The sequence below is a fragment of the Manacus candei genome, unplaced genomic scaffold (genome assembly GCF_025592945.1).
Source record: "Manacus candei isolate 608988 ecotype Guabito, Panama unplaced genomic scaffold, ASM2559294v1 h1tg000117l, whole genome shotgun sequence".
In the NCBI taxonomy this organism is placed as follows: Eukaryota; Metazoa; Chordata; class Aves; order Passeriformes; family Pipridae; genus Manacus; species Manacus candei.
The window spans coordinates 729788-756560 of record NW_026138165.1 but is presented as its reverse complement, the minus strand read 5'-3'; the positions used below and the strand labels follow the sequence as shown (position 1 = coordinate 756560).

The 26773-nt window shown below is 55.1% G+C and overlaps 1 protein-coding gene across 1 annotated transcript; it reads right to left on the bottom strand.

Moving 5' to 3' along the window:
• Window positions 1-7573: 7573 nt before the first annotated feature.
• On the bottom strand, window positions 7574-18484 carry LOC127461968 (ankyrin repeat domain-containing protein 26-like). The gene is made up of 15 exons (XM_051770226.1): window positions 18080-18484; window positions 17539-17653; window positions 17120-17293; window positions 16925-17031; window positions 16127-16217; window positions 15754-15870; window positions 15695-15714; window positions 15432-15525; window positions 14686-14967; window positions 14192-14427; window positions 12386-12518; window positions 10902-11183; window positions 9969-10204; window positions 9068-9292; window positions 7574-8609 (listed from the first exon to the last, which is right to left on the bottom strand). The coding sequence occupies exons 1-14, from the start codon at window positions 18295-18297 to the stop codon at window positions 9091-9093; spliced, it is 2307 nt and encodes a 768-aa protein (XP_051626186.1). The 5' UTR covers window positions 18298-18484; the 3' UTR covers window positions 7574-8609; window positions 9068-9090.
• Window positions 18485-26773: the final 8289 nt, after the last annotated feature.

The window sequence follows — 26773 nt, the reverse complement described above, 5'->3', positions numbered from 1 at the left end:
GAGCCATTCCTTGTCGTTCATGCGAGAACAAACAAAAGGGCTTCGTTACGTCAGGCAATCCCAACGCCGGGGTCCTTATGAGTTCTCACCTCAGTTGTTTGAAGGCTCCACTTGCTTCGGGAGTCCAGATGAGGTTGCCCTTAGTCATTTTCAGCAGGTCATATAAAGGCTTTGCAATTAGCCCATACTGATATATCTATAAACAACACCAACCTGTCATTCCTAGAAAGGCTTGAAGGTTTCTCACTCTCTGTGGTTTCGGTGTCTGGCAGACAGTTTCCTTTCTTGTTGTCCCCAGTGATCATTGTCCTTCAGATACTTTGTAATCCAGGTACACCACTTGTTTCTGCACCGGAAGTGCTTTCTGTTGAGAGACTTGATACTCAATTAGGTCCATAAAGTTTAAGAGGTTTACTGTCCATTGGACACATTCTTCTTGTTTTTCAGTAACAATCAATAGGTCATTCACATATTACAAAAGCACACCCTTTCCTGGTGGTGACTGCCATTGTCCCAATTCTTTAGCTAATTAATTCCCAAAATTGTGGGAATATTTTCTAACTCTTAAGGTAACACTGTCCAAATGAGATGAGTTTTCTTTCCTGTGGTGGGATTTTCCCACTTGAAGGCAAATATCCTTTGACTTTCCTGTGTTAAGGGAAGGCAGAAAAAGGCATCTCTTAAGTCTAATACTGTGAACCAAATTATACTTTCTTTTAATATTGTTAATAAGGTATATAGGTTTGCAGCAGCTGCATGTATGTTTTAGCTATTTTATTTACTGCTCTTAAATCCTGAGCCAGCCTATGTGTTCCATTTGTCTTTTTGACTGGTAAAATTGGGGTGTTGCAATCTGATTCACACTCTACAAAACCTTAATTCCAAAAAGTTGTCTATTATTAGCTCAATTCCCCTTCTATCTTCCAACCTCAGTGCATATTGCTTCCTAACTACTGGGTTTGCTCCTGGCCATAATTCTATTTCAATGGGAGCTGCCCTTTTTTGGCTTTCCTGGTGTTTCAATAGCTCAAACTCCTGGGTATACCTGATCTAAAATTTGATTGACATTTGCATTACCCTGGCTTGGCTCCACATAGCTCATTGCTAAACTCAGAGCTGCTATTAATTGTTCTTCCTTTACCTTAAGTTCAATTTTACCTTGTTTGAATTCTATTACAGCTCCCAGATTATCTAGTAAGTCTCTGCCCAATACGAGTTTGGATAAATTTGGTAAATACAAAAACTGATGCACTCCCATTTGTTTTCCAATTTTGAACTTTAGGGGTTTCAAAAGAAAGCTTTTCTGATTGGCCAGTGGCACCCACAACTTAAACATATTTATCACTTTTAGGTATTAATTCAAAACAGAAAATGTAGCCCTGGTATCAATTAGAAAATCTCATTCTTCTTTTTCTTCCCCTAGCTTAATTTTTACCAGCAGGTCCCCTAGCACTGGCCTGCCGGCCCCCCCTTCACTCAATACTCTGTAAGCAACAACAGCCTCTCCTGTGCCTGTATTTCCACCTGTTAATTCAGGGCATTCTTGCTTCCAGTGTCCCTCTTTTCTGCAATATGCACACTGGTTCTACCCAACCTTGTCTGTCGGGGAGGCAAACCTTACATCTGTTACACAAGGCTCATACATATAACTAACAGTTGCAAAACTGACAAATCTTAATTCTAGGTCTTATCCAAAGTGATGTGCTTATAGTTAACTCTCCAGCACTACCTCTCATATAGCAACTCTTAGCATGATAATACCTTTAACTATGTGCTCCTGGATGTTTCAAGGTAAGCAAGATATATCAGGTACACAATAACAATATTTGGCCAAATACAAACAAAACCAGACTAGAGGGGATATTCCCCTGGGAGAGCGTCCTCTCCCGTGTTCCCTGCGAGACGGCGTCCCGCCTCGACTCACGGGTACCCAGAACCAGAATAACCAGAACCAGAAACCAGATACAAATACCTTTTATCAATAGGCAGTGTTCTTGTCCAGCCCCCGCAAGAAGCCACCAAAGAAGGGAGCCCCTTCGGGTAAAAAGACTTACCCGAGGGCGCCCAAGGGGGTCCCGTCCTCCGGGGGATTCCGCAGCCGGGTGGAGAAGGTGTCCTGCCGCGGTCGCCAAATGAATCACTGAGGCTGTTGCTGTGCTGCTGAGCCGGGCCGGGCTCCTGGCACACAGGGAGCTCCTGGCAAGCTCTGCCCAGGAGCAGCTCCTCTGCACAGCCCAGCAGGGCTGAGGGCACTGCCTGCAGCACCCAGGGCACAGGAGAGAAGGCAGAGAGATGAGAGGCAGCCTGGGCTGGGAGGTGACTGAGCTCTCACTGTGGGAGAAACCTTCACGGGATTTGAATGAATATTTCTCTGGCTGCAGGAAAGTTCAACTTCCCTTCCTGAAGGCATCTCCTAAAGCTGCCACATCCCACAGCTTCTAGGATCTTTCAGCAGGACTCTCTCAGTTGCTGCAGTGCAGGGGAAGTGGCCATATGGCAGAGCAGGGCAGGAGCTGCAGGCAGCAAGGGCAGACAGGAGAAGGGAGCAGGAGGTTCAATGGACCCTGGGGTGGGAGGACAGGGGAGAGCTGCTCAGGGGAGGAACCTTGCCAGCCCTTTGCCATGATCAGGCTCTGGCTGCAGAGCAGTGCAGGTGAGGTCCTGCAAGTGCCTCTGCCAGCTGCCAAATGGCAGCAGTGGCAGGAGCTGTCAGGATGGCTCTGCTGGATTTGCTGGGGTGCAGCAGGAGAAGCTGCTGCAGAGCAGGACTTGCTGCTGCCCCATCAGAGGCCCAGGGCCAGAAGGTTCCCTGTGCCAGGGCTGGCTGTGGGGTGGGAAGGTGGGGGTGCAGCCAGGGGTGCCCAGGGCTGTGGGGCAGAGCAGGGTCCTGCCCCCAGGGCTCTGTGTGCTGGGGCAGGGACTCTGCTGCCTGCCAGGGGCAGCTCTCAGCCTGGCCAAGGAGCTGCCACGGGGCTGGGGGAGAAGGGGTGGGTGGAAGGAGTGACCCCTCAGGGCAGGGCAGGGCTGGGCAGGGCCCTTCAGCTGCAGGCTCAGGGCTCCTCACAGCTTCAGCTCCACCTCCTCCATTTCCAGGGGCCCTTCTCAGGAAGCACATCCCCCCAGAACACCTCCCCCTTCCCAGCCACCGCAGGGGTCTGGGATCTGCTCTGCAGCCCCTGCCCAGGCAGAGCTGCCCCTGGGCACTGGGCTGGGGATGGCTCTGGCAGCACTGGCAGGGAGCTGAGCTGGGCCCAGGGAGGGGCTGCTGGCAGGAACAGCTCCTCACCCAGAGACAGGCAGGCAGGGACAGGGAGCTGCTGCCACAAGTGCTGGGCAGGGGGATGTGGGCCCCTCCCTGCTGTCCCTGTGGCACAGACCCCTTCCCTGAGCAGCTCCTGCCTGGGCTCCTTTCCCAGCCTAAGCAGAGCCTGTGCCCTCAGGCCATGGGCCCTGGGCTGTGCATTGCCCTGCAGCAGCCAGAGCCCAGGCAAGGACAAGGCCCCCATTTCCATCTCTCTCTGTGTGTCCCTCCTCCCTTGGCAGCCGCATTGTGGCATTTCCCTGCCATCCCCTGTTGTCTGGGCTGTTCTTCTCACCATTGGCTTTTCTCAGGCAGTGCAGGGGCTTTGGGGTGGCAGGTTCCTGTCCAGACACAAACCCTTTGGGTGCTGCTGTGGGGATGTGTCTGTGGGAGCAAAATGCCCAAGTGCCCTCCAGGCAACTTCAGGACATTCAGCTGCTTCCTCGGGTGTCCTGCAGGGTGTCCTCCAGAAAGGCACAGCTCTGCCATAGTATCTCTGTGCTGTCTGGGATCCCCATGGAGAGGACACCTCGGTGGTAGAGCCATAGAAATGCTCTGGGCAGCTGCATTGATCCCTCTGTGTAGCAGTCTGGGAGAAGAAAGAGGAGATCCTAATCAGGCACCCTGAGAAAAGACAAGGAGTCTGTCAATCTGCCCTTTCAGCCTGGATTCCTCTGCTCCCAGAAAGGCCCTGTCTCTTTTTAAGGGAGTTCCTTAGTGTGATCCTCCCTCAGCTCCAAGCTGCCAGGGAGGGGTGGCTGAGAACAGGAGTGATGGCCAGCATAGTTCTTCTCTCTGCACTGAGAGACCATCCCTTTGCCTCCCAGGACCCACGAGATTTCACTTGGAGAACATCAGAAACGTCAGGGATTTCACCCATCCAAATTCACTCCTAAATGTGCCAAGTGAAACTGTAACAAAACTACAGCAAATCCCCTCAGCTCTGCTCTGCAGTTGGGCAAACTGTGAACAGCAGGGCTGGAAACGCTTTGATGTGTCACAGGCACATTTAATCTCGGATCACCCCGTGTCCCGAGCTGCCTCTCACAGCAAGGAGGATTCCTCGGGAGCCTGTCACAGGGTCCCTGCTCTCAAAGCCCCCATCAGCCAGCAAAACCCAGAGCTCAGGGGAGGGGGATGCAGAGAGGTCTTGCTAAAAAGAGAGACACATTTTGCCAATAGAGTCTGACCTGACTCAGTCCTGCCTTTTCCTCCTCAACAGAAAACCACACCCTGAGGCAGCCCCAGAGCTGGAGGCAGCACTGCAGGGGGGTCTCAGCTGCGCGGAGCAGAGGGGCAGAACCCCCCTCCCCTGCTGCCCACGCTGTGGGATGAGCCCAGGACACGGGGGGGTTGTGGGCTGTGAGCTGCCATTGCTGGCTCCCATCCTGCTTTTCATCCCCCACTATCCCCATGGCCTTGGATGCAGGGCTGCTCTCCATCCCTTCAGCCCCGAGCCTGTGCCTTGAGATCTGGGGGCATTTGACACCCGCTGGCTCCTTTGATCCCCTTTCCCATCCCTCCCAGAGCACAGGGGAGGTCAAGGTGCTCCAGGGGCTGCCCCGTGTGCCTCTTGCCTGTCCCAGCCCCCAGCAGGGACATTCCACGATGCCCCAACCTGCACTGCTCAGGATGCACATGGAGGGGGTGAAGGGGATCTCGTGTGCAGAGACCCCCAGGAGCCCCCTGAGCCTCTCTGCTCATGGCAGGGGAGCGGCCAGAGAGGCAGTGGGTGTGCAGGGGCTGGAGAAGGAGGGGACAGGGACACAGGAATGCAGGTACGGAGATGGGAACACACCCATGGGGATGGGAACACACACACAAGATCAAGCAGAGTGGCTTTGCTGAAGGCATTTATTGATCATTCAGGGGAAATGCCCCTGGGCTCTGAGGGAAATCAGGGGGTTCTTCCAGGGATGATCATCTCCTCATGCCACTGGAGGGGGACAGGGCATGGGTGTCACCACCAGTCCTGAAAGACAGAGCCCAAATCGTCACCCTCAAAGTCCACTGCAACATGAGAGGGGCCTTGTCCTGACCCCTCTCCCTGCAGGCACTGCTCACCTCAGCCATTCAGGGATGCAGCCACGCATTTCTCACCAACAGGACCCACCACCTTCTCCACCACAGGGGCTGGGGACAAAGACAGGCTCAGAGACACACTGGGTGCAGTGGGATGTATTGGGAGTCTGGGGGAAGAAATGGGATCCTTGGGGAAGGTGCACTGGGGTATACTGGGGCAGACTGGGATGTCCGGGAGTGTCATGGCCATGTGAGGGGAGGACCCGACTCAGGCAGAACTCCTGGTACCCACCTGAGCCGTCTTCAGGATCCCAACGTCCACTAAATGCAGCTGGAGAGAGACCAGGAGCCCTGGCTGGTCACTGGGATGTCCCCGGTGCCAGCGAGGGATGGGGGGACCAAAGTGTCCCCCAGTTCCCAGACTGGATGCCCTCCAGTCCCCCCGGCCCACTCACCTCCTGCAGATCATTTTGGGTTCCTGCCATCAGTGCCTGGGCAAGGAGAGCAAAGGGTTGCTCAGGATTGGTCCCTGTGGGGCTGGGGGAGGGACACGGGTGTCCCCAGCCCCCCCAGCCCATGGCTGTCCCCCATCTGAGGGGGAAAATCCCTTCTGCTCCCCCCGCTCCCACTGCACCCAGTTTCACCTCCAACCCCTGTGCCTGCAGGGCCCAGGGTGGGGATGGAGACAAGGAGAGCCAGGGGAATTCAGGGCCTGCAGGGAGGGTGGGGGGAGGTTGGGGGGGACCCAAAGATGCTGAACTGGGGGGAACTGGGGAGCCCACGGGACTGGGATTGGGGTGTTGAAGGGGCCCTGTGAGGGATGCAGGGGAGGGGAAAGGAATTCAAGTGTAGGGACATGGGGACTGCAAGGGAGAGGCTTGGTGGGGACAGGAGGAGGAGGATGGAGGAGGACAAAAACGAGGGCACTGGGAGATGGTTGGGAGTGGAGAGGGAGGCAAGGAATGGTCTTGGGAGGTACCAGGGCAGTGTTCTGGGTGAAAGGCAAAGGTCTGGAAAGAAAAGCTTTGGGAATGATCAATGGGAGGATGTTTGGGGATCCTGGGTAGGACACAGAGCAGATGCTGGGGAGGTGATGCCTGACGGGACCAAAAAGGATGGGATTGGGAGGTCCAAGGGGTGGGATTTGGGAGCACCATTAAAAGAAACAGGTGGGGGCCCTCCCAGCAATTGACAGTGGACCTCCCTTGTCAGGGATGGCTGAATGGCTTCCTGCCGTTGCATCTTTCATTTCTTATCAAAAATCACCCAAATAGTTTTCAAACAGTGCCTGCCAGTGGAGCTTGAAGGCACTCGTTCCATCAAAGCCATATCTGTAATTCAGAGGCATAAATAGAGAATGTAGATTTGTCTCTTAAGGTGCTGTCTCAGTTCTACTAGAGGTCAATTAGTATCATGTAAAACATGATAATTAAAATTAAAAACTCTTACCCTTCTATTTCCCTTTGAAAAATAATTCTGGTGTTAAAACTCGCACTTCTGTTTGATTGTTTAAAATCAAAATGAATGTGTGTACTAATGGACACAGACAGGGCTCCCTCACAGAGAAGCCCATGAAGTATGGGCTGGATGAGCAGACAGCAGGCTGGTTGAAATCTGCTGGCCGGGGTGGTGATCAGTAGTGCAACATCCAGCTGGAGGCCAGTGATCAGCAATTCCTGGTGAACATCTCCATTGATGATCTGGATGATGGGATATAGTGCTCAAGTTTAATGGAGTTGATGAGTTTACATTCCGACTGCAAGGGACATGTTTTCACATCTGAAGCAGGGGATGGGAAACCAGAGACTCACTGTGAGCACCGAATGATTTCCAGAGCCTTTCCAGAGCATTTCATTCAAATCTGGGAATTTTGGATTAAAAAATCACGGTGCTCCTCCATTACTCTGGAAAGGGGACCCTGGTCTGTCAGGAGTGAGGGCATTGCTGAATCTGAAAGCTGGAGAAGACAACAAGAAATGTGTGACCCTCCAGAGGATGAAAGCCCTGGATGAAGTTGTCAAGAAGTTCAGACCCAAAGCCTTTCGAGTTTTACGGTTGTGTCTTAACATTTCTTGTAGTTTTTCCCTTGCTGTACCCTGAAGTTGTTTGATGAAAAATCCCCTTGATGTCTGTATCCTTAGACCCCGCTCCCCCATTGGCCAAAGTTTGCTGCATTGCAGTATTTCATTTTTTGGCCACCCTTTCCCTAAAATGGATAAACCCTACCCCCTTTTTCCCTTATCTAGTTACACTTTGCATGCTGGGGTCCCATCTGGGGTGCCAAGAAGAGCTGTGCTTTGGTACCAATTACCTCTGAAGCTGCTCCTATGCCTTCATAGGCTGCTAAGATTTCCTTCTCCACAGGGGTGGAATTGGCCTCAGAACCTCTGTAGCTTTGGCTCCAGAAACCCAGTGGTCGCCCTCACGTCTCACCAGGCACCTTTGGCCAGAGGCTCCAGGAGGGACCTTTATCTCCAGCTGCAGAGTAGAGCACATTCTTTACATCTGGTCCTGTCCTGACTGCTCCAAGAGCCACGGCATGTGCAATCTCTTGCTTGATCTGCCTGAAAGCTTGTTGTTGTTCAGGACCCCACTGGAAATTGTTCTTTTTACGGGTCACAAAGGAAAGAGGGCTCACCATCTGGTTGTACTCTGGGATGTGCATCCTCCAGAAGCCAATGGCTCCCAGAAAAGCTTGGGTTTCTTTCTTGTTTGTGGGTGGAGCCATTGCTACAATCTTGTTGATGACGTCTGTTGGTATCTGGTGTCGTCCATTTGCCATTTCAGCCCTAGGAACTGGATCTCTTGGGCAGGGCCCTTGACCTTACTCTTCTTGATGGTAAAACCAGCCCTGAGGAGAATCTGGATGATCTTCTGTCCTTTCTTGAAAACTTCTTCTGCTGTGTCCCCCCACACAATGATGTCATGGATGTACTGGATGTATGGATGGGGGTCACAGCATCTCGGTTCCTCCGATACTGTTGCCTGTGTACAGTTGTCGTGGCCCTTGGCACTTCTTGTCCCCAAAGCTCCAGCGATTCCTTTCGTACAACAAGGGGACCAATGCAGCACCACCTCTCCAATTTTAAGTAGCATTTTCGCTGCCTTCACCACTAGGATCATTGTCACTGAGCAATGGAGGGATGGGTTAGAGCTGATCTTGGAGTCTTTGCTACCAAACCTTGAAGGTCACCATTAAGGAAACTGGCTACCAGGTCGTGGATGTCCAAATTAAGGAAAGGAAGCAATTTGTTCCATCCATCTGAACGGTCCCTTACAGGATGTCCTAGGACAGGCACAAAACCAGCAAGAATCAGGAAAAAAATTAGTAAAAAGACCATTGTTATTATTTTTCTTTCTCCTTGTTCCTAAACAAAGCTATGTTTAGATAAACAAAATCCTTCTTGGCAGCTCTCCCAGGAGTGTCCCAAAACAATGGTGGATGTTTACAAACAAACCTGCTCTTGGCAGCTTTCCCAGACAACGTTCCCACAACAAAACCAAAGGAACCAAAACAATCCCACTTCTGACACCAAAACCATCTGTAGCCAGTTGGAGTTGGCTTCCTGCCAAACCCCACAGACTACAGAAGATTACTACGTGTAAATTTAGGGTAGAACTTAGGTGGGAGGTTCCTGTGCCACAGTGCTCTTGCCCACAGTTTCTCTTGGAAAAGAATGGAGTTCCACAGCTCATTGCTTCCATTTCAATCTTTTTTGACCACTCTGGAAAATCTGGACAAACCTGATGAGCAGAAGTCTTGGGCTTTACCACAGGTGTCTGGGTGGTGTTCTGAGAGCCAGACTTCTGCTCAGTCCCAAACTGATGCCAAGATGTCCCAGGTCAGGTGAATCCTGAAGTGGACTTGCAGCCAGAAGTCCGCTGACAGCGCTGCTTGGGACTGCAGATCTGCTTCTGTGGCGCTCCAAAAAGAGCTTGGTGTTGGCCACTGCAAGTCTCTCAGTAGCTCTGAAACATTCACAAGCACACACAGAGTCATCTTTGGCAGGAAGGCTTTCGCAAAGTTACCCTCCACAGCCTTGGCTACTACTCGACTTCTAAAAGCCAAGGGCATGAAGAGCGTCCAAAACCAGCACATCCTTTGATCTGAGCTTGTTCACAGGGCCTGTTTCTAAGAAATCACACCAAGTGCAAGGAGCAGCCAGTGTCACCTCCAGAAGAACTCTGGCCTACCCTGGCCTTCTCAAGGAAAGCTCAACCCTCAGACCCGCTGCCAAAACAGAAGCCAAGAAAGAGCCGCCTTATTTTGGATTCACAGAATCCAACTCTCTTCTCCCAGAGGCCTCTCCTTATTCAAACAGGAAAGGGCACAAGATTCATCTTTTCTGTCACCCACGGGATGAGGAGAGTAGAGACTGGCAGAAAGACTGCCTGCTAAAACAACCTCAACTTGAAAAGACACCAATAATGCCATAGTGGTGGTGCTGTGGGGTTACTGCTGGAACTCTAAAGAGAAAGGAAGACAGGTCTGAGGAAGGGAAGGGTCTGAAGGAACGTTCCCCACAAAGATGCCACGTTCTACTTTCACACCTGACACTGGCCAGATGTAGAAAAGGGATTTCCAAGGAAAATGCAGGAGGAAAAAGGAGTCTGTTCTTACCAGTCCAAAAAAGCACGGACTTACCTTTCCAGTCTCTTGGTGAGGCTTTTTCTTCTTTGGGCTTCCACCAGATACAGCTCTTTGTGCTTGTCCACTTCTGCCTGGGTGGATTCCTTTTGAAAAGGTCTTTCTGCTTGGTTGTTTTTTGTCCTTCCCAGTGCACGTTCAAGATCTCTAATTCTGTCTTCCAGCTGCTTTTTCAGTGAGTTGAAATGACTGGTTCTGATTTCTTCTAATGTGTCCTGGTGGGCTGCCTGTGCCTGAAGGAGACAGTGCACCTTCAACCACCACAAGAAAAAGAGAGCTCTGCCCAGCACAAAATTGCACACACCCACTTTCAAGGGCCCAGCCTTACTCAGAGAGGCGGCTCTGCCTCCTCACTCCCAGCAGCAACCAAGGCAGAACCCAGGAGCTACCAGGGCAAACAATTCTTTGCAGTGGGAAAGAAGCCCAAATGAGCACTCTGCTTCAAAACTACTAATGAAGAGACACTGGGTCTGTAGGGCAGGGCATGTCCAAAAGGATTCTTCAAAGACAAGGAGAGTTTCCACCTCCACCTCCACCCCCTCCCTCCCATCCCTGAAATTTCAGTGACTCCTTTTCTGAGCACTTTCACCCCCTACAAGGACAAAGCAGCACCTGTAGGTCTGGCCATGACAGCTGCAAGTTGCCAAACCCATTCAAGGATGAGCAGTGAGAAGCAGAGCAGCGCACAGAGATCCCCCCAAGCACTGCAAAGTGGGAATCTGCCTTGGGTAGCCTTTGCATTCAGGGACCTGCCGGCACATTCCACACCCATGACAGCACTCCTGCCCAACCAGATTGCCTTCTGCCACTGCCTTCAGCAAAGACAGAAGCTAACCCACAGAATACAGGAGCAAAAGAAAAAGACCAAACACCATGGCCACAAGAGAAGTTTAGGAAGTGCCTGTGGACACTGGGGAGAAATTCACTTACTTGCAAAAACTCATTGACTTCTTGGAGTTTTTGTCTTATTTCCTGGTCTGCTTGTTCTTCCACCTCTCTTTTACACTGTTCGAGTTGGCTGCGATCCACCACGTTGGTCTCCAAATGATGGTGGAGTTTTGCCAGCTCTTCTTGCAGCTGGCATTTGTCCATGGCCAGGTTCTTGCACTCCCCACGCAGGGTAGACAGCTCTTCTTGCAAAGCCTGATTTTTGGCCTCCAGCTGCGTGCACTGTTCACGTTCCCTGTCCAGCTTCTGGGAAAGTTCAGCAACCTGCAGACAGAAAGAACAAAAAAGGAGCTCAGCGTGGTGTAAAGGCAGTGAATTCTGGGAAAATCCAAAACTGGCTGCCCAGGGAGACTTTATTCATCATCTGCTGGCTCAGGACTAGACACAAAGTGCAACCAGGCTTTTCTTTTCCAGCAAGAACAGCTTTCCCATCATTTGCCATAGGATTCCTCAGCTTCCCAGCCTTTTGGAGTTCCTCATGCAAAAATGCTCCACGCTTCTGGACTCCAAAGGAATCACTGCAAAGGCAGGAAGCCATTCTACAGGGATGCCTTCAAACCCAGGCGTGACTCTGACAGACGCCGCTTTAGCAACGGATCCGAGTGACGAGCGGAGAAGGGATGAGAGGTTCTGTGCCACTGCTGCACAGGTAGAGCAGTCTCAAAAGACCTGCTGGGAACAGTCCTTCTGGCTCCCCGCCACAGGATGGGCTGAAACAGCTCCCCGTGAGCAAGAAGGGACAGATTTTCCCCTGGGAGGCCCCTGTCCTCCTTGGGCCCTGGGCAGCAACAACACTGTGCAGAAAAGCAAAACCTCAAGTGCCTCCTGCTCAGCTTGTGCCTGAGACAGGGCTCAGGGGCTGATGGTGCCCTGCCAGTGACAGTGCTGTTCCTCCCCTCTCTGCCAGGGCAGCAATTCATCTGTCACACCCAGAGGACGCTGTCACAGCCTCCCTCCAGCTGCAGCCAGGCCTCAGCTGGGCCCCACTGCTCTCAGCCCATGGACGTGATGTCCTGCCAGGACGGCAGACCTGCCCATCCCTCAGGCCCAGCCGAGGGATCTGCACTCTTGGCTGACCCCGCTCACTGTCAGGGGGCCTGTTCTGCCCTTCTTGCTCAGGGCCTGTGGGACGGCTCCCTGGCCCGGGAGCTCACGCACCCTGCCAGGCTGGCTGCCACTCCTGGCTTGCCCCTCCTCTGCAGGACAGCCTGGCCTCCATCAGCCCTTACACCTACTGCTTTGCCCTCAACATTTGCATCTTTCCCCAGAAGGAGAACTACCTCTGGATTAGTTTGAGTCATCTCCCACTGGAACAGCAGGAGGAGCATTAAGAAAAGCCCATCACATCCAAAATGCAGCCAAGGGAATAACAACATCCACATGACAAGAAATAGAGGGAAAGCATCTCCCAGTTTTCAAAAGAAGGAACACCACAACCAAAGAGCCCCACCCAGAGCACAGCTCACCTCTCTTTGGAATCCATCAACTTCCTTGACCTTTTCAGAATATCTCTTCTTCATTTCTTCCAGCTGGGACTGACTTTCTTTCTCTTCATTAACCCGGAGTTTCCTCCTCTCTATCCTCAGAAGTTTTTCCAGCCTGCACAGCAAATTAGTGAAGAAAACCATGAAACACAGGAAGAACCAGCCTTTCCCCCACAGTCTCACAGAAACAGCACAGACAGCATCCAAGCCTAGAATGGCTTGGCTTGGCAGGGACCTTAAAGATCATCCAGTTCCAAGCCTCCTGCTCTGGGCAGGGACACCTTCCACCAGACCAGTCTGTTCACAACCCCATCCAACCTGGCCTTGAACACTTCCAGCCATGGGGCATCCACAGCTTCTCTGGGCAACCTGTTGCAGTTCCTCACCACCCTCACAGCAACCAATTTCTTCCAAGGATCAAATCTAAACCTACTCTCTTTCCATTTGAAGCCATTCCCCCTTGTCCTCTCACTACCTGCTCTTTTAAATGCACTCTCTTCATCCTTCTTGTGAGCTCCCTTCACACCCCAAAAGGCCACAATTAGGTCACCCCAAAGCCTTCTCTTTTCCAGGCTGAAGTGTTGCAATTGTCCCAGCCTTTCCTCCTAGCAGAGGTGCTCCATCTTTCCAAGCACCTTGGTGGCCTCCTCTGGACTCAGTCCAACAGCTGGAGGTCCTTGCTGTGCTGAGGAGCCCAGAGCTGGATGCAGCACTCCAGCTGGGCTCTCCCAAGGGCAGAGCAGAGAGGCAGAATGCCCTCCCTCCACCCACTGGCCACGCTGCCTTGGACACAGCCCAGGACACAATTGGCTTTCTGGGCTGCGAGCGCACATCGCCGGCTCATGTCCGGCCTCTCCTCCAGCCCAAGGGCTTCTCGGCAGGGCTGCTCTGCCCCTCTTCATCCCCCAGCCTGCACTGATACAGGGGCTGCCCTGAGCCACGGCCAGCATCTTGCACTGGCTCTTGGTAAACCATCAGCAGATTGCCATGGGCCCACTTCTCCAGCTTGTCCAGGGCCCTCTGGATGGCATCAGCTGTGTCAACCACACCCCTCAGCTTGGTGTCAGCTGCAAATTTGCTGAGGGCGCATTCCATCCCTTCCTCTGGATCATTAGTGAAGAGATTAAAGAACACTGGGCCCAATCCAGACCCCTGAGGGACACCACTCGGCACTGATGGCCCTCAGCACTCTGAGCCATTGATCACCACCTCTGCATGGCACTGTTCACCCAATTTCTTATCCATCTAACAGTCCACGCATCCAATCCATCTCTCTCCACTTTGGAGAGAAGGATGTTGTGGGGGACTGTGTCAAAGGCTTCCCAGAATGACAGGGAGATGACATGGGTAGCCCTTGTCCACTGAGGCAGTCGCTCCATCTTAGAAGGCCACCAGGTCGGTCAAGCAGGACTTGCCCTTGGGGAAGCTGTGCTGGTGCTTCCAATCACCTCCCTGTCATCCACGTGCCTTGACAGAGCTTCTAGAAGGATCTTTTCCATCACCTCCCCAGGCACAGAGGGCAGGCTGACAGGTTGGCAGTTCCCAGGGTCCTCCTTTCTACCCCTTTCAAAGATGGGCACAGTGGGTTTCCCTTTTTCCCCTCACCTGGGACTTCCCCTGACTGCCATGACTTTTCAAATATCAAGGAGAGGGTCTTGGCAACTCCATCAGACCCTGTTGGCCAGTGGAGGGCAATAATGCTGGCCAGATGTAGAAGATGGATTTCCAAGGAAAATGCAGGAAGAAAAAGGAGTCTCTCATTACCACTCCAAACAAGCACGGACTTACCTTTCCAGTTTCTTGTCAAGGCATCTTCTGGTTTTCACTTCCTCCACATACAGCTCTTTGTACATCCCCATCTCTCCCTGTGTTGCTTCTTTACGAGAAGCACTCTCTTGTTGGGTGTTTTTGATCCTGTCCAATTCACTTTCCAGATTTCTAATCCTTTCTTCCAACTGGATTCTCATGGATTCACAATGAATGTCTCCAGTTTGTCCTAGTGGGGCCTGGTGGGCTGCCTGTGCCTGAAGGAGACAGTGCACCTTCAACCACCACAAGAAAAAGAGAGCTCTGCCCAGCACAAAATTGCACACACCCACTTTCAAGGGCCCAGCCTTACTCAGAGAGGTGGCTCTGCCTCCTCACTCCCAGCAGCAACCAAGGCAGAACCCAGGAGCTACCAGGGCAAACAACTCTTTTCATTGGAAAAGAAGCCCAAATGAGCACTCTGCTTCAAAGCTCCTAATGAAGAGCCTGTGGACACTGGGGAGAAATTCACTTACTTGCAAAACGAGGCTGACCTCTTGTAGCTTTGCACTTCTTTCCTGGTCAGCTCCTTCTGCCACCTCTCTTGTACACTGTTCTCTTTGGCTGCCATCCAGCACCAAAGTCTCCAAATGGTGGTGGTGTTTTGTCACCTCTTCTTGCAGCTGACATTTGCTCTTCTCCAGTTGTTCACACTTCCCAAGCAGAGTGGACAGCTCTTCTTGCAAAGCCTGGTTTAGGGCCTCGAGCTGCATGCCTGTGCCAGGCTCCATGTTCAGCTGCTGGGAAAGTTCACCACCCTGTGCACAGAAAAAAAAAGAAAAGGAAACTCAGCGTGATCTAAAGGCAGTGAATTCTGGGAAAATCTCTGAAGGGGGTGGCCATGGCAACTGTATTTATCATCTACTGGAAATGAGCCTAGGAAACACTTGAAAGATTCCCCAACAGAAAGAAGAAACTTTAGACCTACTTAAGAATTTGGGAGACACTTCTGGCAACAATACTTCTGGGTCCCTTGGAGCTCATGATGAAACTCCTCATTTAGAATCTAAGAATTCCTCCAGTGTCCAGCACACCAAATACCCTCAGGGCTTTTGTAGCAGCTGGGGAAAGGACCAGGCTGCTTTCTGAGCAGCCTCTGCTGAGGAGAAGGCAGAAGCTGAGCTCCCCAGGCTCTCCAGGAAAACTTCATCTGACAGTTGCCCCACAGAAATAGGCAACTAGGCTCAAGAGTCACAAAAAGGCAAATTTAGCACCAGCTTACTGAGGCAGAGGCTTGCAGGGCTCTCGGAAGGGCTTCAACGCTCTCACTTGGCTGCTGGACAGTGGCTTCCAATCTGCTGTTCTCACTTGCAAAGCTTAAGAAGAAATACAGCTCTTATTACCAGAAAAGCCAATGCCAGACAAACTGTGCTAAGGAACAGAAGCCACAGCAGAAGTGTCCTTCAAAATCCCACTGACTCTCCCCCTGTTTCCACCCAATCCCCAAAGCCACAGACCCCTTGCTTCACTGGGTTCCTCTCTTACTCTTGCGCGTCTTCTTCCAGTTGGTTCACAGTCGGATTGGTCTCACAAGATGCCAACAGGAGGTCCTGCAGTTCCTGGGAAGAAGTTACTGCCTCTCTTTTCTTGGCATCCAAGGCAGTCTTCAAGTCAGGAACACAATGCTCAGACTGAAGATGCTTTTCTTCCTCCTCCCTCAGCTGTAAAATCACGGGAAGAATGCACAGTTGTCAGGGGAGCTTTTCCAGAGAGGAGCCAGCTGCTGCTGAAGAACTCAGGTGCTGCATGTCTGTGTGCATCCCCTCGGCCCAAAGAACTGCAATCCATTCAAGTCCCTTCAAAGCTTCACTTCTGCTCCCCAATGAACACACTGAACACTGTTTTGTCCGTTTTCAGGATGGATAGGAAGCAACAGGCACCCCCAGGTTTCTCCCTGTGGGGACAGGCTTTCCATACCTCCGCGCCAGCCCTGTCCAGCTCCTCCTGCAAGCGCAGATTATCTTCCTCCAGGTGAGCCTCAGGGCTTCCAGGAACCACAAGAGCAGTCCTAAAGCATGCAAAATTTCATCGGAAACATGTCTGATCCTGCATCAGTTTTCCCCTGCTTGCTCCCAAAACAGCTCTTCCCCCCTTTCCTACAAGCTCCGGGAAAGCAAAGCCAAGTCCATGGAAGCATTGGAGAATTTCTCTTACAAGGGGCCTCCCTAAAGCAGCCTCAGCTACCAGCTCAGGCCATGCTGTTCAGGGCTCCTTGCACTGCTCTTCAAAGTCCCCCCAGATGCGGCTGCACAAACTCCCAGGGCAAGCCCTTCGACCCCCTGACCATCTCCATGGCAGGAAGTTTTCTCCTTCTGTGCGCTCGGAGCCCCTCGTGTCCCCTGGGACAGTGTTGGTTCTCTTTCCCCCAACGCTTCCCTTCAGAGCACTTAACACACCAACTCTGCCGTGCCTTAAACCCCCCTGGTCTGCAGAGCAGCCACGCTGCTGAGCTACTGGCAAGTTTCCCCGGGGCTCTGGCTCTGGGTGGGGAGAGGACACCACAGACAAGGCTTTCTTGCAGACCTCAGCGGGCAAAGGACGAGAGCCCCTGAGGTAGGAGAGCAGCCAAGGGCAGACCTGCATTTACCAGTCCCACGGGGAACTGCTTCCACGGGGCTGCTCCTTCTTTTTCCCAGTTCATTGCCACGCCCCTCGTCTGGGTCACACTTGCAGACTACCCAGAACACCCGGGTGCTGTTTTGACAAAGCCCTCACCTTTCCCCCTGGGCTTGAGCAGGCCTGTCAGCTGCTTTGTTCACAAGGCACTCCAGAATCTCCTCGTGCTCTTGCAAGGCTGCAAGTTTCAAGGGGGTAAATCCCCACTAAAAGGAGAAAGAATCCCCATTAGAAAGACACAGACAAGCTCTGCAGCTGTTGGAAAGAGCAGCTTTAGCCGCATGCCAAGGTTACCTGGTTCTGAGCATCACTGTTGGCATGATGCTCCAGTAACAGCCCTGCTACAGCTGTGTTTTTAGAGAGGACAGCCAGGTGAAGGGCAGTGTTGCCGTCAGCGTCTGCCAGATTGGGGTCGGCACCGTGTTCCAGCAGAACAGCAACACATTCTTCCTGCTCCTGCTGGACTGCCTGGCAACAACACACCAAAAGGGAAAGGCTTCCAACTTTTCCATCCCCCTCTGTCACAACGCCCTCAGCTCCTGAGTGCTGGCATAGAAGACCATCTTCAAAGATCAGCTAACAGAGGCTGTGCCGTGCCCATGGCAATAGGTGTGTTTCTATGGCCCTGCTCTGCAAGGAATCCTGCCAGACACCTCCCCTTTAACACCCCAGCACTAAGCCCCACCTCCAAGCTCAGAAGGCATTGCACACACCTTCATCAGGGCCGTTCTCTTGAAGCTGTCAGCGAGGTTGGGCTGGCTGTTCTTCCTTAGCAGATATCTGACGACATCTGCATGGCCATTGGCAGAAGCCAGATGCAGAGGTGTCCTGAAAATTAAACAGACTCTCTTAACCCCGACAGACAAAGGACGAGCCCAAGCTGTGTCTGTACCCAACACCCTGGGGACCCCGCCCGGACTCTGCTCCTCCTGCTGCTGCTGCTGCTGCTGCTGCTGCTGCTGCAACCCTGCCCTGATGAGCCAGAGGGCAGAAGAGAACAGGTGAGGGCTGAGCAGCTGCAGAACAGCCCTGCAGAGAGAGCACGGCCAAGGCGCAGGTGGGCAACACGCGTTTGCAGCAGCGCTGGAGCCCGGGCGGCAGCTGCAAGCAGTGAAAAGCTCAAGAGTTCCCTGTCCCAGCTGACAGGGCAAATGTCACTTTTCAAGCCTTGTCCCTAAGAGAGGGCTGGCGAGGACTACTGCAGCTTGGCTCAGGAGCAGGCAAGGTGTGCCATCAGCGTGGCCCAGAACTCACCGCATCTCCTGGTCTGGCCTGTCGATGCCGACTACCTTGACGTACCAGCGCCAGCGCCTCAGCCAGCCCAGGTCACCGCGGGCGGCCGCGCGGTGCAGCCTGCCCAGCCCCTGCTCCCGGAGCTGGGAGGCGCTGCTGGAGCTGGTGGCAGCCCAGGGCTGCCCACTGGGGCTGCTGGAGGGCGACTGCCGTCGCTTCTTGCTCAGAAGCCACGGCATGGCCCTGCTTGGAGCTCCCAGCAGCAGGAAGGGCAAGAAGGCCCCGGCGGGCTGCCGGGAGCCAAGTGGGGATGAGGAATGGGACGGGGCGAGGTTTAGGGGGAGGGTGACAAAGGGGCGAGAATAAGGACGGGCACAGGGTATGAAGCACAAGGCAGACGAGGTCGCCCTGCGCAGTGGTCGTGGCCTGCAGCTGCCCAGACGGCGATGCAGGCGCGCAATGCTCCCCGAGCGGGATGTGCTGCTGCTCCCCGAGAGGCTACAGCAGCTCTGAGCGCCGGCTGCGGGCACCAACAAAGCCGTGCCCGACTGGCGCCTGTGGCGTCACAATGGCTGGTGGAAGGCTCAGCACGTCAGCGTGGGGTGTGACAGAGGCCACGGGGCAGGGTGGGGCCGGGCGGGACAGGGCAGGGCGGGGCAGGTGTGAGGGCGGCCCTGCTGGGCCTTGTGGCAAGGAGGCGGCCTGGGCCTTGTGAGGGCGGCCGGCGGGAGTGGGCACTGCCCCGCCTCAGGGCGCCCGGGGCAGGGCCCGGGACGCTCCCACCGGGCCGGAGGCTGCGGTAGGCGCTGGAGCAGCTCCCGCATCACCCGCTCTGGCTTTTTGCTTCAGCCTGGAGCCGGGCTGCCTCTGGACACACTGCCATCAATGAGGCTCAGGAGGAAGTGGGGCCACCACAGCTCTCAAGAAATGCCCACCCAGCGCTCCAAACCTGCCATGCCAGCGTTCCAGGACAATTCCCCAACTCCTTTGTCTTGTCCCTCTTGAAGAGCAGACACCTCACCCCCTCTCCCCCTCACAACTGCTCTCTCCTGCTGCTTTGCCAGATGCCAACAGTGAATTTCTGCTCTGCTCCTCCACCAGCCAACGGGCAGCACACAGCAGGGCAGGAAGAAACTTTCAAACACATCATGTCCCACTTTGTCCCGATGACAACACCAACTGAAAGATCAGAGGTTCTGCACCAGCTTTCTCAGCGGAGGGACACTACAATGGACCACAAACAGGCTGAAGAAATTTCCCTTTTTCTTTATGGGCTACAAACTGATCTGCTTCCCACGGGATCAGGGATTTGCCTGTGTTTTAAGGCTACCAGGAGCTTACTCACTATCTTCTGCCCAGAACACAAAGAGGAGGGCTCGAAAGCACTGCAAGAGTCTGGCAACTGAGTAGTAGCAATAGCTCACCTGGAGGCCATGATCTTAACACCACTGTGCTTCAAGCCTTCCCAGAGGAAGGGCACACATTTGCCTGGCCTCTGGGACAGGCTGAAGATGCAGCTGTGAGCAGAGCTGAAGGGAGCAGAGGACAGCTCTGGCTCGGCCTTCAGGCCTGGCTTCTCTTTCGGCCTTGAAGATGTCTGCTGGACTGATTTGCACTCAGATGGAGGGCAGAGAGAGAAGTCTTAACTGCCAGCCCGGGAAGAAAGCCTGTCGCAGAGGCAAGCAGAGGGAAGAAGAGGGGACAGCCTTGGGATGGGGGAATGGGAGAAGCAAAGTCGGCAGGGGGAACAGAAGAAAACGAGGACACATCCTGGAGTCTTGATGGCGACTGCCGTTGGTTCTTGCGGAGGAGCCCCTCTATGCTGTGTGTGCTTTTGCACAGGCTGCACTGTGGGTATGGCCCTGCTCTGCTGGTGGCCACTGCTCACCCTCTGCACAGAATCACGGAAAGACTATCAGTCCCTGAAGAAGGGCCCTGGAATTCCCCCCACCTGGTGGATCTGTTTGGTGGAGGGTTCCTGGGTGGAATATGGGACAGACTAGATGGGACTGACAGGGTTTTGGTTTTTCCTGGGGCACCAGCAGAAAAACAAATCCCCAAGAGTCGGGTGAATTCCCCTTCCCCCCGTTTGCCGGCACACACGGGAATCTGCTGAGGTTGGACAAGACCAAGGTGGTGCAGCTGGGTCAGGGCAAGCCCCGGGATCGGTGCAGGCTGGGGGAGGAAGGGATGGAAGTCCCTGCTGGGAGAGGGCTCTGGGGGTGCTGGTGGGTGACAAATGGGACACGAGCCAGCCTGGAAACCCCCCGTGTGCGGGGCTCATCCCGGGCCAGGGGAGGAGGGGAATGTGCCCCTCTGCTGCCCTCAGGTGAGACCCCACCTGCAGTGCTGCCTCCAGCTCGGGGGGCCCAGATCAGGAGGAATGGACCTGTTGGAGTGGATCCAGAGGAGGTCACAAAGATGCTCTGAGGGCTGGAGTCCCTCTGCTCTGGGGACAGGCTGGGACAATTGGGATTGTTCATCCTGGAGAAGAGAAGGCTCCAGGGAGGCCTTAGAGCCCCTTCCAGTGCCTCGAGGGGCTCCCAGAGAGCTGCAGAGGGAATTTGGCCAAGGACCTGTAGGGATGGGAGAAGGGGGAATGGCTTCCCACTGACAGAGGGCAGGCTTAGGGGGATATTGGGAAGAAAGTTTTCCCTGTGAGGAGGGAGGCCCTGGCACAGGTTGCCCTGAGAAGCTGTGGCTGCCCCATCCCTGGAAGTGTCCAAGGCCAGGATGGACGGGGCTTGGAGTAACCTGGGCTAGTGGAAGGTGTCCCTACCAATGCCAGGGGGTGGCACAGGATGAGCTTTAAGGTCCCTTCCCACCAAAACCAGTCCATGATTCCAGGATTCTGTGCTGAGACAAGTCCCTGTTGTGGGCAGTGACTGTAAACCAGTCCATTATCCCAGTCAAAACCAGGACAACAGGACAGACACCTCCTGCTGAGTCTGGTGTCCCCTCTCGTGTAGCTACTGAGGGACTCTGGGAATACGAGGGCACCAGGAAATTGGGAAGGGAGATGTAAATGTGGGGAGAACAGGGCCCCCTTTTCTCCTCCCCTTTCCCTCTGGGAGTCACCACAACACCTCCCTGTGGGTCACGGCCTGAGGAGAAGGACCAGGCCCCAAATCCATTTGGAACCAGAGCGTGGGAAAAATCCCACAGCAGGGACTGCAGGAACAAGAGGAATTTCCCCAGGTGCTGCCAGCCCTGCTCAGGGGGAAGGAAGGAGACAGTCCAGGGGGATCAGCTGCACCTCAGGCACCCTGCTCACGTGTCTCGTCCATCTCTCTCTCAAACACCAAACTGGGGACATTTCCCTCTTCCAATGAGCTGCTGATGCCACAATTTGGATGGTCCAGAGTGGGACCTTTGGTGTTGAGGGGCTGTAAATGCCTCTTTCTTGAGTGGCTTCACCTCCCCTGGGCCCCTCCTCAGTCAACGTTCCTCAATTATCCAACAAAGGAGGCACGAAGCAGAAAAGGGCAAAAGGAAAATCTTCCAGGTCACTGCCGGCTCCTGGGGAAAATGCAAGGCAAATAGTCAAGTCATTCAGCTGAGATGTTTTCCCAGCTGCCCCACAATGGTCTCTTGTGTGTGGTCAGGGGCCCGTAAGGATGGAAGGTGTTGCGGAAACGTGGCCAAAGGTGAGTGGAGAATTGAGGCTGTGGCAGGTACTGGGAGCCCCTGCTCAGTGCCTTTCCTTGATCTGTGCCCACGGGGGTCCCAGCCCAGAGGGGCCTGTGAGGCGGGTGGGGAGGGAGGGAGAGTGGGGCGGGAAGGTGCCATCCTGCTGAGGGCCAGCGCTGGACCCAGGGCAGGGCAGGGCCATCCCTGGGGACAGGGGCACTGGGGCAGCTGTGTGCCAGGGCCAGCCCAGTGTGGAGCCAGAACCCAGCTGGGCTACCAGTGCCTGGCCCCCCCTGCCTGGGCCAGCTCAGCAGAGCGGGGCCCGGCTGATGCGGGAGGACACGGTGTGCCCAGCTGGGACAGGGGCAGGGCCAGCAAAGGGCATCTGCCCCTCTGGGCTCTGCTCGGGGAGGCCGTGGCTGGGCCTGCACCACTTGGGGGCTGCAGTGCCCGCAAATGGGCTGGAGCCGGGCACTGCCACCACCCCAGCACTTCCCTGGGCCCAGCCCTTGTGTGCCAGGGCCAGCATTGCCCAGTGCTCCCCAGTGCCTGCCCAGACTGGAGATCCCAGTCACTCGCCTGTGCCCATTGCCCGTCAGCCCCTTTATCTCCCAGCTCCCTGTTTCCCTGATCCCGGGCTCCTGGTGCCCCAAGAAGGGGGTCAGTGCCAGCCCCCCTTGCCTGCAGAGACTCGGGAGCATCCTCCTCTGTGACATCACATCCTCCCCTGTGACATCACATCCTCTCCCATGTCATCACAGCTCCCCTGTGACATCCAATCCTCCTCTTTGACATCACATCGTCCCTGTGACATCACATTCATCCTTCCTGTGATACTATATCATCCCTCTTATGTCACGTCCTTGTTGTGACATCACATCCTTCCCATGACATCACATCTCCCCTGTGACATCTCATCCTCCCCTGTGACATCACATTCACCACTGTGGGGACTGGGGGGAGTGGGGAGAACTGGGGGGAACTGGGAGGGACTGAGAGAGGGATAAAGAGGGACTGAGGGGGACTGGGAGGGGACTGGGAGCAACTGGGGGAAACTGGGAGGGACTGGGGGAGATTGGGAAGGACTGGGGCGGACTGGGAAGGGAATGAGTGGGACAAACTGGGAGGACCCGTGTTTGACTGGGAGGGGACTGGGAGCAATTGGGGGGAACTGGGAGGGACTGGGGGGAGACTGGGAAGGACTGGGGCGGACTGGGAAGGGAATGAGTGGGACAAACTGCGAGGACCTGTGTTTGACTGGGAGGGGACTGGGAGCAATTGGGGGGCATGGGGAGGGACTGTGGGGGCACTGAGTGGGATTGGGAGGAAGTGGGAGGGCAGTGAGAGGGCCCATCTGCAACTGTGACCCCCCCGTGACCTCCCTTGTGCCCCCCCACGTTCCTGGGGTGCCACGGGAAGAACATCCTGCTGTCCAACGGGAACAGAACGGCCTCCAGGCTCTCCAGCTACAACCAGGGGCTGGTGGTCATGGGGCAGCCCCTCCCCCCAGCCGCCTCTTCCACGTACCCCTCCCTGATGATGTCACAGAGGAGCGTGGGGATGTCATAGGGGAGCGTGGTGATGTCATAGAGGACAGGGTGATGTCATATGGGAATGTGGTGATGTCATAGATTATAACATGGTGATGTCATAGCAAAGCATGGTGATGTTATAGGGGAACATGGGGATGTCATAGGGGAACACAGATGTCATAGGAAACTTGGTGATGTCACAGGGGAATGTGATGATGTCACAGGAGAACATGGTGATGTCATAGGGGAACACAATGATGTCACAGGGGAATGTGCTGATGTCATAGGGAGCGTGCTGATGTCACAGGGGAACGTAGTGACGTCACAGGGGAAGGCGCTGACATTTGGGGGTAGCTGTGTGATGACATCACTCCGTGTGTCGATGACATCACTCCGTGTGTCTATGACATCACCGTGGTTGTTGATGGCATCACGGTGACATCACCCAGGTGCAGATCGACACCCTGAACCCGCAGTGGAGCTCCTCGCTGGCCCTGGGGGTCACAGGGACCCCCCTGTGTGCTCCCCCCTCCCTGCCTGCACCCACGGCCTCAAGTGCCCGGCCTGGAATGGTCAGGGAATGCCCAAAATATCTCCCCAACCCCCCCCCCCGGGACCCTCAAACCTCTCCTGGGACCCCCAACCCCCCCGGGACCCCCAACATCCACCAGGGACCCCAATCCCCTCCGCCCTCATCCTGTATCCTTCAGAGAAGGGGGGGTCTTACACAATGCCAGGAAGGTCAGGGGGACCACCAAAAACACCCCCTGACCTCCCCCAGGAGCCCCAAACCACCCCTGGGACCCTCAAACTAACCTGACCCCCCTGGGACCCCCAGCATCCACCAGGGACCCCCAAGACCCCCCACCTCCAGCCTGGATCCTTCAGAGGAGGGGGGTCTTCCACAACGCCGGAAAGCTCAGGGGGACCCCCAAAATATCCCCCAAACAACCCCCGGGACACCCCAACCACCCCTGGGACCCCAAAACCACTGCTGGGACCCCCAACCCTCCCCCCCCCAAGATCCCTGAGCCCTCCCAAACCCCCCACCCCAGTCTGGATCCTGCAGAGAAGGGGGGTCTTCCACAACGCCAGGAAGGTCAGGGAGCTGCCTTGCTCCCAGTGCTGAAGAAACAAATACCTTGCTGCTTAAAGATGCCAAGTCTCTGAGCAGTTCTGTTATTCCAAGGTTTTTCTGCATCAGTTCATATCCCCCCTTGGAGTCTGTTTTGCCCATGAAGGTGATCAGGAAGTGACCTCTGCCAGCTCTTGGCTCATGAATGAATCCTTGGCTGGTTTTTTCCTCTGTTCTGTCCAGTTGCAGAGGGGAGTGAGAGAGCGGCTTTAGGGGGTCCCTGGTGTCCAGCCAGGGCCAACCCACCACACCTGCTGTCTGTGCCCTGTGACTGGACCTGGTGACAGTGATGGAACGGAGCACGATGATCCTCCCTCCCTTCCCTGGGTGCTGCTGGACAGACCTGGTGTCTGAGCCCAGCGGGAACACCTGATCCCTGTCTGTGCACTTGTCCCTTGAGGGGACAGGCATCCCTCTCGTGCCCAGTCCTTCAGCCCCTCTGCCACCCACCACCACAGCAATAATTCCTCCCGTCAGACCCCAAAGCCAAACCCCAAAGCCGCCGAGCACCGGCAGCGCCGGGAGCCAGACCCGGCAAAGGGCTCCTGCCCCTGCGCTCTCCCGGCGGGCGGGAGAAGCCGTGCCTGGAGCCGCTCGCTTTGCGCTGGGCTCTGCTGCCTCTGCCCCTTCCCACCACCCCACCTGCTTTTGGACAAACCTATTTCTTGATCCTGAAATGGTGGACTGGGGTGGGATGGTGTTACCAGGTCTTCCCGGCTCCTTTTGTTTCTCAGCTCTGCCTGGCTCCGGGGCACGGCTCGGCCTTCAGCTCTCCCCGGCTCTTTTTGGCCTTCGGGTCTCCCCAGCTCCTTCCAGCCCTCAAGAGTTCACAGTGACATCGCTTTTGGGTCCTTTGATATCGGCCCAATGCTGCTCCTCTGTGGCACAGTGGGGCCTCCTGGAGCCATGGGGACATTGGGACACTCCAGGGACACATGGAATCAAGGCTGCCCCTTGACCCTGCGGGACCTCCTGGTGAGAGTGGAGAGACAAAACAGTGGAGCCTGAGCGTGTTGATGCAAACTATTCCCATCTCACCTGAAGATGTCCCTGCTAACAGAGGTCCTGTGTGTTCCCTCTGCTCTCTGGGCACTTGCATCCTTTGAGAGCTGCCCATCACTCTGGTAGCCAAGAGCACAGGGCGGGGGATCCCCTGGAGGGGGAGCAGAGACATCTTTCACGGATCACCTTGTTCAGAGCCCCATCCAACCTGGCCTTGAATGTTTGCAGGGATGGGGCATCCACCACCTCTCTGCAAATGTATTCCTGTGTTTCAACATTCTCACTAGAAAATAGTTCTTCTTTATCTCTGGTCTGGACTTGCACTTTTTTAGTTTAACTCCCTCACCCCCTGTCCTATTAGGACAGGCCCTACTGAACCCTTTGCCCACATGTCTCTAAAAAGCTGCCTTGAAGTACTGGAAGGCCCCAAGGAGGTCTCCCCACAGGCTTTTCTTCTGCAGGCTGAAGAGCCCCCACTCTCTCAGCCTGTCTCCATGCGAGAGGTGCTGCAGCCCTGGGATCCCCTGGGTGGCCTCCTCTGGAAGTGCCCCAAGAGGTGCGTGTCTTTGCTGTGCTGAGGAGCCCATGGAGCTGCAGGAGATGCCAGGGCTGGCAGGGGAATCCCCCCAAGCCATTGCCATTGCGGGTGGGTGCGTTGCAGACAGCCAGAGGAGCCCAGAGCTGGAGGCAGCACTGCAGGGGGGTCTCAGCTGAGCGGAGCAGAGGGGCAGAACCCCCCTGCCCTGCTGCCCACGCTGTGGGATGAGCCCAGGACACGGGGGGGTTGTGGGCTGTGAGCTCCCATTGCTGGCTCCCATCCTGCTTTTCATCCCCCACTATCCCCATGGCCTTGGATGCAGGGCTGCTCTCCATCCCTTCAGCCCCGAGCCTGGCCCTTGAGATCTGGAGGCATTTGACACCCGCTGGCTCCTTTGATCCCCTTTCCCATCCCTCCCAGAGCCCAGGGAAGGACTGAGGGGCCTTGGCTGATTGTCCCTGACCCTCCCCTGCCCCAACACCAAGCTGTGCTCCTTGGGGACGGTGCTTGGACAGCCCCAGTCAGACCCTGTTTCCCGCTGTGCCCCCAAACCACCGGGTGCCCCAGGGGACGTGGGAACACACATGGACACGGGAAGGCACCCGTGGAGGTGGGAACACACACACCCAGACAGACACAGAGCATTTGTTTTGCTGCAGGGGTTTATTGATTCTTGCAGGGAAATTGCCAGGGCACCCAGGAGATCAGGGGGGTCCTCCAGGGATGATCATCTCCTCATGCCGCTGGAGGGGGCCAGGACACGGGTGTCACCACCACTTCCAGTCCTGAAGTGGTGGTGACAGAGCCCCAAACGTCACCCCCGGTGTCCACAGGGACATGGGAGGGGCCTTGTCCCCACCCTGTCTGTCTGCAAGGAG

What these genes read in the sequence shown, in the direction of transcription:
- LOC127461968 (XM_051770226.1), bottom strand. Translation starts at nt 18,297, where the DNA reads ATGCCGTGGCTTCTGAGCAAGAAGCGACGGCAGTCGCCCTCCAGCAGC. An exon ending in AGGCCAGACCAGGAGATGCG is followed by an intron (nt 17,654 to 18,079) that starts GTGAGTTCTGGG and finishes TTTAATTTTCAG; the next exon opens with GACACCTCTGCATCTGGCTT. An exon ending in TGGACAGGGCTGGCGCGGAG is followed by an intron (nt 15,871 to 16,126) that starts GTATGGAAAGCC and finishes GTGATTTTACAG; the next exon opens with CTGAGGGAGGAGGAAGAAAA.